An 11,621-nucleotide genomic window follows, 5' to 3' on the forward strand; every position below is an offset into this window, starting at 1 on the left:
CCATCTTCCTCCTCAAATCACTGGAACAATGGAAATCCCAGAGGGAAATCCATTATGTCAGTAGGCAGAGGCCCCTGTAAATTCTCAGTATGTTTCACAAAGAGCCATTAAATGCTCAGAAAACAGAGTTTCCATGTAGTGGAAGTGACTCACAGCCAAAACAGTGTTGCAGAATCGCACTTCTGCATGACCTTTCACCTTCCTGATCTCTTCCCACGTGTGGAACACCACACAGGCTCAGCACTGCCACCTCTATAGCGGCAGTGATTTGCAGGGCAATAAGTGGGCAGAAACACAGGCAAATCTCAGGGATTAACTCGGACGGTGCTCTGGGGAATTTTTGAATGCTTAGATGATATGTTATACTAAGGCTACCCATTCTGTTATTTTAGGTGAATGTTAAAGATCCCATGGCAGTATTCAAATAAGAACAAGGGGCTAGAAATATGTTATAGCCAAGAAATGGGCAGTGTTTAGACGAAAAAATGTTAAGCTGTGCCACTTGAAAATTGTCTAGGATGCACACAAAATTTGTGCTGATTCCTCATTAACATGACTGCAGTCATGATACTAGTCTAAAAACTCAAGCTGATTGACGTTACACAGAAAAGCTGGATAAATATTGAGGGCATTCTAATTGCAAGAAATGATTGCCAAAGGCTTTTTCCAGTTCTTAAAGGGGAGGTTAATTGATGCTGCAGCACCTCATTCTCAAGGTTGTTGGGTGTGCAACTGCCCTAATAGCAAACTAAACACTAGTTAGAAGACATCCACAGGAACAATGGCAGACTGGAGATGGAGGGAGAGAGACTGTAGGTTCTTGGATGATGCTCTGGAGGCATTGGTTTTCACGATGGAGAGAAGGCGGGCCTGTACCTGCCAAGAGTCTGCTGCACCATGTGGCAGGGGATAGCAGACCATGTCATGGGCAGCACTGTGGTACCCAGGACCCACACCCAGTGGAGGAAGGAGTTTAATGACCTCACAAGGGTGGTCAGGGTGAGTGAAGGCTTCAAACAATGCTACATACCACCATCTGTACCACAAGCTTCACATACTGCTCAATGCACCACACCCCCAGCACTCACCCACCAACAATCTCTACCTAGTAACACTCACACCCATATCTCACACCTTGCACACAATGACAGCTACTCAACTATGGCAGGCACATTGCCCAAACATATTGCTCCACACTCACTCACACACTTCCCTTGCTCTTGGAGGGAGAGAGACTGTAGGTTCTTGGATGATGCTCTGGAGGCATTGGTTTTCACGATGGAGAGAGCCTCTCGGCAATGTCAGGGAGCGTGGAGGAGTCCGCCTCCAACATTGCATGGGGCTCGACGCAGAGCACGGAGCACAGGATTTCAAGACTGGAAATGATGGTCCGGTCGTGAATGGTGGTGGACCATTAAACAACTGACAGGAGGAGGAGGCTCCATGAACATTCCCATCTTCAAAGATGGCGGAGCCCAGCACACGAGTGCAAAAGACAAAGCTGAAGCGTTTGCAAACAAATTCAGCCAGAAATGCCGAGTGGATGATCCATCTCGCCCTCCTCCTGCGGTTCCCACCATCACTGAAGCCAGTCTTCAGCCAATTCCATGTGATATCAAGAAATGGCTGAGCACACTGGATACAGCAAAGGCCCCGAGAATATGCCGGCTGTCGTGCTGAGGACGTGTGCTCCAAAACTAGCCGCGCCTCTAGCCAAGCTGTTCCAGTACAGCTACAACATTGGCATCCCCTCCCTCACCGCTTTATCCCGTACATTGATAACCTGCTCACTGATGCTCAGTTTGGGTTCCGCCAGGACCGCCAGCCTTGGTTCAAACATGGACAAAAGAGTTCAATTCCAGAGGTGTGGTGAGAGTGACTGCCCTTGACATCAGTGCTAGAGTCCATTATAAAAGATGTAATAGCAGAGCACTTGGAAAACAGTGACAGGATCAGACAAAGTCAACATGGATTTACAAAAGGTAAATCATGTTTGACTAATCTACTGGAATTTTTTGAGGATGTAACTCTTAGAATAGATAAGGGAGAACCAGTGGATGTGGTGTATTTGGAATTTCAGAAGGCTTTCGATAAGGTCCCGCATAAGAGATTAGCATGTAAAGTTAAAGCACATGGGGGTAAGGTACTGTCCTGGATAGAGAACTGGTTGGCAGACAGGAAGCAAAGAGTTGGAATAAACGGGTCTTTTTCCGAGTGGCAGGCAGTGACTAGTGGTGTACCGCAGGGATCGGTGCTAGGACCCCAGCTATTCACAATATATAAATGATCTAGACAAGGGAACTAGATGTAATATCTCCAAGTTTGCAGATGACACAAAGCTGGGTGGGCGTGTGTGCTTGTGAGGAGGATGCAGCAAAACTCCAGTACGATTTGGACAGGTTGGGTGATTGGGCAGATGCATGGCAAATGCAGTATAATGTGGATAAATGCGAGGTTATCCACTTCGGTGGCAAAAACAGGAACACAGATTATTATCTGAACAGCAATAGTTTGGGAAAAGGGGAAGTGCAACGAGACCTGGGTGTCCTTGTGCACCAGTCACTGAAGGTAAGCATGCAGATGCAGCAGGCGGTTAAGAAGGCAAATGGTATGTTGGCCTTCACAGCGAGAGGATTCGAGTACAGGAGCAAGGATGTCTTGCTGCAGTTGTACAGGGCCTTGGTGAGACCACACCTTGAGTATTGTGTGCAGTTTTGGTCAGCTCATCTGAGGAGGGGTGTTCTTGCCATGGAGAGAGTGCAGCGAAGATTCACCAGACTGATACCTGGAATGGCAGGAATGACGTATGAGGAGAGATTGGGTCGATTAGGCTTATATTCGCTGGAGTTTAGAAGAATGAGAGGGGATCTCATTGAAACTTATAAAATTCTAACAGGACTAGATAGACTAGATGCAGGAAGGATGTTCCCGATGGCGGGGGAGTCCAGAACCAGGGGTCACAGTCTGGTAAGGGGTAAGCCATTTAGGACTGAGATGAGGAGGAATTTCTTCACCCAGAGAGTGGTGATCCTGTGGAATTCTCTGCCACACAAGGCAGTTGAGGCCAATTCATTAAATATATTCAAGAAGGAGTTGGATATATTTTTTGAGGCTGAAGGGATCAAGGGATATGGGGAGAAAGCAGGGACAGGGTACTGAATTTGGATGATCAGCCATGATCTCATTGAATGGCGGAGCGGGCTCGAGGGGCCGAATGGCCTACTCCTGCTCCTATCTTCTATGTTTCTATGTTTCAAGACAGCATTTGACCGAGTGTGGCATCAAGGAGCACTAGTAAAATTGAAGTCAATGGGAATCAGTGGAAAAACTCTCCACTGGCTGGCATCATACCTAGCACAAACGAAGATGGTTGTGGTTGTTGGAGGCCAATCATCTTAGCCACAGGACATCGCTGCAGCTCCTCAGGGCAGTGTCCTCAGCCCAACCATCTTCAGCTGCTTCGTCAATGAACTTTCCTCCATCATAAGGTCAGAAGTGGGCATGTTCACTGATGATTGCACAGTATTCAGTTCCATTCGCAACTCCTCAGGTAATGAAGCAGTCCATGCCCGCATGCAACAAGACCTGGACGACATTCAGGCTTGTGCTGATAAGTGGCAAGTAACATTTGCACCACACAAGTGCCAGGCAATGACTATCTCCAAGAAACGAGCGTCTAACCGCCTCCCCTTGACATTCAATGGCAGTATCATCGCCAAAACTCCCACCATCAACATCGTGGGGTCACAATTGACCAGAAACTTAACTGGACCAGCCAGATAAATACTGTGGCTGCAAGAGCAGGTCCAAGGCTGGGTATACTGTGGCGAGTGTCTCACCTCCTGACTCCCCAAAGCCTTTCCACCATCTACAGTACAAGGCACAAGTAAGGAGTGTGATGGAATACTCTCCACTTGCCTGGATGAGTGCAACTCCAACAACACTCAAGAAGCTCAACACCATCCAAGACAAAGTAGGCTGCTTGCTTGGCACCCCATCCACCACCTTAAACATTCACTCCCTCCACCACCAGCACATCATGGCTGCAGTGTGCACCATCTACAAGATGCATTGCAGCAACTCGCCAAGGCTTCTTCGACAGCACCTCCCAAACCCATGGGGGGAGAAATTGGGTGAGTAGCGCCACCTGTTAGCGCCTAAAGAGGCAGTCAGTGGCTGTAGCGCCACTGGCTGTGTCTCCCGCGATATTCAGTAGGGGCGCTAATGGTGGCGTTAGGCATTTGCGCTGCGCCGCCACCGATGATGTCATCGGTGTGCGCAGCACCCCATTCGTGCCCCGTTCGCGATATTTGGTAGCGAACGGCGCAGTTACGCCATTCGCTACCCGCGCCCGGTTCACGGGGCCTTACTATGCCGGCAGCGGCGCAAGTTAAGGTGAAGGTGCGGGGCGGCCGCTTTTTCGGCGGCCGCCTGCCAGCACCTCCGTCCCCGACCTCCTAACCACCCCCCCGTGGCATTGCCAGCTGTTTCCCGAGAGCCCGGCACTTCTCCTTGGTGCCGGGCTCATTTGCTGGCACTCGCAAGCGGGGATCGCGCTGTTGCAGGCACCTCCCCCTTAACAGTGGGAGGAAGGCCTGCAGTACTGCAGCGTGCCGTGCCGCAGCGTGTGGCGCTGCGGCACGTTGCGCTGCGATAATCAGTTTCAGCGCCCTAAGAGGGACGCGGAGCACCTCGAGCCTCGCCCCGTCTCCCTCGAGGGGCACTGAAACTGAATTTCTGGCGATCGGTATCACTCCGATCGCTGCGCTAAATCCTGCGCTCAGGCAACTTTTACACCACTTTGGCGCCCCAACCCAATTTCTAGGCCATGATCTCTACCACCTAGAAGGACAAGGGCAGCAGGTGCATGGGAAAACCGCCACCTCCAAGTTCCCCTCCAAGTCACAAACCATCCTGACTTGGAAATATATCGCCACTCCTTCATTGTTGCTGGGTCAAAATCCTGGAACTCCCTCTCTAACAGCACTATGGGAGTACCTTCACCACACGGACTGCAGCGGTTCAAGAAGGTGGCTCACCACCACCTTCTCGAGGGCAATTAGGGATGGGCAATAAATGCTGGCCTTGCCAGCGACGCCCACATCCCAGGAATGAATGAAAGAAACACTCCCAGAGAGACCATGGTGACCCAAACATGATGGTACGCCTGATGTGCGATGTTGCAGCTTCCATTGCAACACAGGTGGAATCGACCCAAAGTCTTAGTGCTGCAGTGGTAGCTCAGACTGCTGTTATGCAGTCTCTGCTTAGCGGCATCCAAGCTCATACTGCTCTCTTAAAGTCTCAGCTTTAAGACTCCCAAGCTCAGACTGCTCTAATGCAATCTCTGGTTGAAGCTCTGACTGCTGCCATCGTGGTTGGGTCTACCACCGTTGACCGGGGCTTTCATGGTGTCACAGCAGGGCAGCAATCTGTGCTGCAGCAGATTGCTAGGTAAGCTGAGGCGCCTCCCCGGGGGAGTGGCAGTCACTGGAGCAGGGCCCTGCTGTCCTCTCTCAAGGTGACAACATTCCTGTTCCCACCACTGCCACACTGCCATTGCCCTTGTAGCTGCCTGTCAGCCAGCCAGCCCAGACTGCTGCCGCACAGGCCGAGGTGGTGCCGTCTATGGCCGGGCCTTCTAGGTCCAGAGCTGGTCGAGGTCATCCTGCAAGGCCATCTGAAGTCTCCCGCACGGACACTCAGCAGCCTTCCACCAACCGTGCTGTGGCCACTGGGGGAGCACTGCTTCGGAGCACTAGATCAGGAAAGGGCACACGAATGACAGACACTAAGGGCTTGCACAAGGGTGATTAGTTTATAGTATGCATGTAAATTTGTGTCAGATGATTATAGATAAATTTATTAATTGTGTTTGGAATCTTTTGTGCTGTCTCTCATTTCAGGAGGATGCTGTGATATGGCGTGACAGAGGGATGGCATGATGAGGATGTGGTGAACTATGGGTATCTGGGGTTTCATTCATGCGATTCAGAATCTCATGAGCCAGTCACGGACAGTCCATCCGGAAGGCCGATTGTGTGGCTGACTCCTCCCTCCCTCCTGTTCCCTCTCTCCCTCGTCCTCCTCCTGAGGCGGTCCTGCAATCCCTGGTGGCAAAGGCTGCACCTTCATGATGGCCAAGTTTGGAGCATGCAGCAGACCACCACAAAATGGGAGAACTGCTCCGTCACGTAGTGTAGGGCTCACCCCAAGCTGTCAAGGCAGTGGAACCATTATCTCAGTAGACCGATGGTCAGCTTGATGATTTTCCTGGTGGCAGCATGGCTCTCATTATATAAGTTCTGAGCACGAGTGTTGGGGTTGCGGAGGGGAGTCATGAACCAGCCTTGTCTCCGAGCAGCCACCTTCGAGCTTGACGTGGTGGCTGAAAGAGTGCTGGCACACTCGTTTGATGCAGGAGGAAGGCATCATGGCTGCTGCAAGGATAGCGGGCATTGACATTGAGGATTCGCCATGTGTGGTCGTATACCAACCGTACATTAAGTGAATGGTAGCCATTGCGGTTACAGAAGATCTCAGGATTGGTATACAGTGCCCGCAAAGCCTCATGAGTGCAGTCAGTGGCTCCCTGTACCATGGGGAAGCCTGCTATTCTGGAAAAGCCACATGCACGCTCGCCCTGCTTCTCTCTGGTGATCGGGAAACCAATGTAATTCCTTCTCCTGGTATAGAGAACATCAGTGACCTCCCACGATGGATGGCAAACTGGGAGATTATAGCTCTGTCTCCTGCTGCAGACTGGGAGGATCCGCTGGTGAAGAAATTGAGAGTGATGGTGACCTTGACTGCCACTGGGAGAGCTGTGGTCACCCTGGTCTGAGGCTGGAGGTCTGGTTGCAGGAAATGGCTGCGTTCTGTGACCACCTCCTTGGTGAAGCGGAGCTTCCTAAGACACTGCTTAATTGAAGGTAGAAGAAATGCTGTCGGAATACCCTCAGAGGGTAAGCAATCCTGTTGGGAGCCCTGATGGCTCTCCTCCTCCCTCTGGTCACATGTTCCCGTATTTCTCACTGCCTCCACTCCCTCTGCCGTAGCTCCTGGAAGGGGAGGTCGACTGCCAGTACAGCCCCCATGACTTTTTGCAAGTACTGTAGGTTGAAGCATTTCAAAAATAACGAGGAAGTTTTGTACTCCCAGAACACTCCCTGATACCAAATAACCTTGAAATAATTAAAGAAAACTCTTGCAGTTGCAGGAAGTAGCACACAGCCACTCACACCTGCCCGGTGCAAGTGATTGGTGAGGATCGCTTTAAATATCGTCACTGGAGCCGGCTTCCTGCTGCTGCATGCCACCTCTACCTGTCGTTGCTTTCTCCAGCTGGTAACTGCAGTGGCCAAAACGAAGTTGGGAGATTGGGCGTCAAGTGAGCGTTGCACACTCACTGACATCATAAATTTCGTGATTGTGATGTCCCCGGCGAGTGAAATTTGAGGTAGTGCTACCAGCAACTCAGATATGGTGTGTGCCATCAGTTGGCGGTAGAGTGCCGACTGGCATTTTAGCACCATCTTGTGGCGCTAACGTGAGGCGCTAAACAAACAAATTTCTCCCCCAAGGAGTTTCTTATTAACCCCCTGCTTAACTTAAATGCAACAGGGCACACTTCCAGTGGGATGATCGAGTCACAGCGGGGTCACAGGAGGGAAATCATGGTGGCCAGTTTCAGCAGAGATTCGCTCCACCTCATTTTATTGCGCCAGACCACCTGAAGGTGGCTCAAAAATGGGTTGATTTATTAGGAACATCCAGGCCCAAAGCATAGCACCCAGAATAATGTCACAGAATCATAGAATCATAGAAATTTACGGCACAGAAAGAGGGCATTTGGCCCATCATATCTGTGCCGGCTGAAAAAGAGTTATCCAGCCGAATCCCACTTTCCAGCTCTTGGTCCGTATCCTTGCAGATTATGGCACTTCAAGTATCTAATCCAAGTACTTTTAAATGTGATGAAGGTTTCTGACTCAACCACCCTTTCAGGCAGTGAGTTCCAGACCCCCATCACCCTCTGGGTGAAAAAAAGTTCTCCTCAACTCCCCTCTAAACCTTCTACCAAATACTTTAAATCAATACCCCCTGGTTATTGGCCTTTATGCTAAGGGAAATAGGTCCTTCCTATCCACTCTATCTAGGCGCCTCATAATTTTATAGACCTCAATTAAGTTTCCCCTCAGCCTCCTCTGTTCCAAAGAAAACAACCCCAGCCTATCGAATCTTTCCTCATAACTAAAATTCTCCACTCCTGGCAACATCCTTGTAAATCTCCTCTGTACCCTCTCTAGTGCAATCACATCTTTCTTGTAATGTGGTGACCAGAACTGTACACTGTACTCTAGCTGTGGCCTAACTAGTGTTTTATACAATTCAAGCGTAACAGCTCTAATAATTGGGATAATAATGTGTTCAACCATACTCTCCAACCGGATTTATATTGAGTTTTAAAAAATTAATTGTGGGGATGTGAACGTCGCTGGCAAAGCCAGCATTTATTGCGCACCCCTAATTGCCCTTGAGAAGGTGGTGGTGAGCAGCCTTCTTGAACTGATGCAGTGTTGTGGTGAAAGTATTCCCACAGTGCTGTTAGGGAGGGAGTTGGAGGGTAGCTAATGTAACCCCACTATTCAAAAATGGTGGTAGAGAGAAAACAGGGAATTTACATTCCCCAGCTGCTATGGTGGGATTTAAACTCATGTTTCTGGATCATTAGTCTAGGCCGCTGGGTTAATAGTCCAGTAACACAACCACTATGCTACCGCACCTCCGTCATTATGCTATCACTGAGTGAAGTGTTGCACCCAGACATGATGACCATGATACTGAAATGTTTGTAACGTCACATAGCCATGAAAAATTAATGGCCTGGATTTTGCGGTCAGCGGCGAATTAATCGGATAATTTAAATGATGGTAAATGATACGTTAGAAAATTTGGGGCCTTCAGGTAAATGACTCAATTTAATTTTTTGGAAAAAACATTGTGTGCAAATGGAGAAATGTTCAATTAACAACAACACAAGAACTTGGAATAATTGTGATACAGTACAGAAATATCAAAGCAGTGGTCAACTGAATAGGATATAGTAAATTAAAATACAGGTAGACTATCCTTTATCCGAACTTCCGAAATCCGAAACCCTCTAAAAACCGAAAGTTTTTTCGTTCAGCGTAAGTCGTGCGCACGACATGACCAGAGTGGCGCACGACTTACGCTGAGCAGGGCAGAGGGTCACTGAGTTCCCTCCTGGGTAGGAGATTGCAGGCCGAGCCGGGCAGTGTGAAGGAGGTATACGGGGAGAGTGAACCCAACAATACAGTGGCCCGTCCGATAGCTGCAGCGGCCTGTCCGATATTCTTTTCTCCCCCCCCGACCCCCACCCTTTCGGATAAGGGATAGTGTATCCTTTATCCGCACTTCCGAAAACCGAAATCCTCTGAAAACCGAAAGTTTTTTCGTTCAGCGTAAGTCGTGCGCACGACCCCGACCCCCGCCGACGCCGACCCCCGCCGACCCCCACCCCCGACCACCCCACCGACCCCCACCCCCGCCGACCCCCACGCCGACCCCGACCGACCCCCACCCCCGACCCCCCCGCCAACCCCGACCCCCGCCGACGCCCCCACCGACCCCCATCCCCGACCCCGACCCCCCGCCGACCCCCACCCCCGACAAATTTCCCAGTCTTATAAAATACCTTCTGAAATCCGAAATTTTCCGAAAACCGAAACACGGCTGGTCCCGAGGTTTTCGGATAAAGGATAGTCTACCTGTAATCTACTTCTTCATAGGTGACTTAGTTTATTGTTATTAATTACATCATTTCCATCTATCTTTGACAGGTGACATTGGGGGTCAACTCGGCCTATTCTGTGGTGGAAGTTTGATCACTATCATTGAAATCTTAGAATACCTTCTCACCAAATCCTATTGGATGTGTATAGTTTGGCTACTGAAACCACCAAAAGTGCCAAATAGGATTAATGACATTCAACATCCTGCTCCAAAAGAAACAAAACAGATGTCTCTTAAATAGATGGCAGTAATTGAGACTGTTTATTTCACCGTAGGTAGTAATGTTACCATGAATTTCAATTGAAAAGATTCAGTATAAAGATTTTTCACTTTGTCGTCTCTACATACATTTTGCACATTTAATGAGGCAAACTAGCACTACTGTGCATATATTCTCTCTTTATAATCTTTATAATTTGTGCGTTGAGAATAAATGCTTCTTATTGTTTAAAATTGAGGAAGAGAAATTTAAGCTATGAACCATACAAAAGGTTGCATGAAAAAGCAAGTAAACATTCTACATCAGAAAATCTAATTTCAATCCATATTTTATTAAAAGCAGATAATGAAATATACTCACAGGAATAGCCACTTTTTTGCCATTGCAAAACTGAGCTTATATTGTGCCCCTTTTTAAATAAAGGAATAACTAATTTATGTATGCTGTTCATTTAAGCCCTTGAATTTCAACTGACAGACAGGGGCTGAGTCTTGTTTCCTTTCTGCCCCATTTTCTGGTGTGAATGGGGTGGTAGCAGAACAAAAACATTTACTGCAAATCGCCTGTTGCGATTTTTGAGTGGCCTTGATTTAGGTGGCCACTGCTGTCACCGGAAACTGGTAAGTGCTTATAAAAAAGCAAACTACTGCAGATGCTGGAAATCTGAAATAAAGTTAAAATTTCAGGTAGATGATCTTTCATCAGAACTGGAAAAAGTTAGAGATGTAACAGGTTTTAAGCAAGCACAGAGGCAGGGAAAGGGGGGACGGAAAGAACAAAAGGGAAGGTCAGTGATAGGGTGGAAAGCAGGAGAGATTAAGGCCTAGAAATTCAGTATCGCCACGTTTGGGGCTCTACAGGCGAGCGCGCGCTAAAATTAGCGCCCGGCGCAACTTAGCACCACCCTCAGCGAAATTGAGTTGCATCGCCCCTGTGCTAAAACAGGCGGTGCACGACTATCCTAAGGCGCTAAGCCGGCGAGCCGAGGCGCTACCACCGAGGGCGGGCGCAGCGCAGATGTGGCCAGTTAGCGATTGCACACAGACACGCTGGCGCCGGTCACCTCTTAAAGGGGGAAGGTCGATTTGGCTTGCAGCCACGCCCTGCACATTAGAGCCCTGATTCTAGGCCTGGACAGACCTACTGCGACATCGTTACGCCTACGACCATGGAGAGGGTGAGGGAGCGAGCGCAGCGCTTCAGTGAGGGGGCCCTGAAGGTTCTGGTTGGCGCAGTGGAGGAGGCCGCTGTCCAACGAATATAGAAAAGCTTGGAGGGAGATGGCACACAAAGTGACCTCCAGCAGCATGGTTCCTAGGACCCCAATACAATGCAGGAAGAAGTTCAACGACCACACTCGGGTTGTCAGGGTGAGTAGCCTTTTCAGTATCCTCTTCATCCCTGCATGTGCACTTCACTTTATGGCCAAAGGGTCCTGAAAGCCCCAATGCCCAGCCCTCATCCAACACCTATGGGCCTCTCATGAAACTCACATGCACATTCAGCACTTTACACACCATCAGGGCTATTCCACCATGGGAGGCAGTGCAGCCAAGATCAGGGCTTGACACTGTCAGGGCTATTC

The 11,621-nt window shown here is 49.3% G+C and overlaps 1 protein-coding gene across 1 annotated transcript in view; it reads left to right on the forward strand.

Moving 5' to 3' along the window:
- LOC147122751 (bile acid-sensitive ion channel-like) overlaps positions 1–10,453 on the forward strand; it is a 452,148-nt gene extending 441,695 nt beyond the window's left edge. Inside the window, exon 9 of the mRNA XM_086005364.1 lies at positions 9,864–10,453. Coding sequence (XP_085861490.1) covers positions 9,864–10,057 — 194 coding nt within the window. The 3' untranslated portion in view covers positions 10,058–10,453. The remainder of the gene's footprint in view (positions 1–9,863) is intronic.
- The last annotated feature ends 1,168 nt before the right edge of the window (positions 10,454–11,621 follow it).

This window comes from Somniosus microcephalus, chromosome 2 (assembly GCF_052327205.1).
Source record: "Somniosus microcephalus isolate GS21.2 chromosome 2, FLI_Smic_1.0, whole genome shotgun sequence".
Classification (NCBI taxonomy): Eukaryota; Metazoa; Chordata; class Chondrichthyes; order Squaliformes; family Somniosidae; genus Somniosus; species Somniosus microcephalus.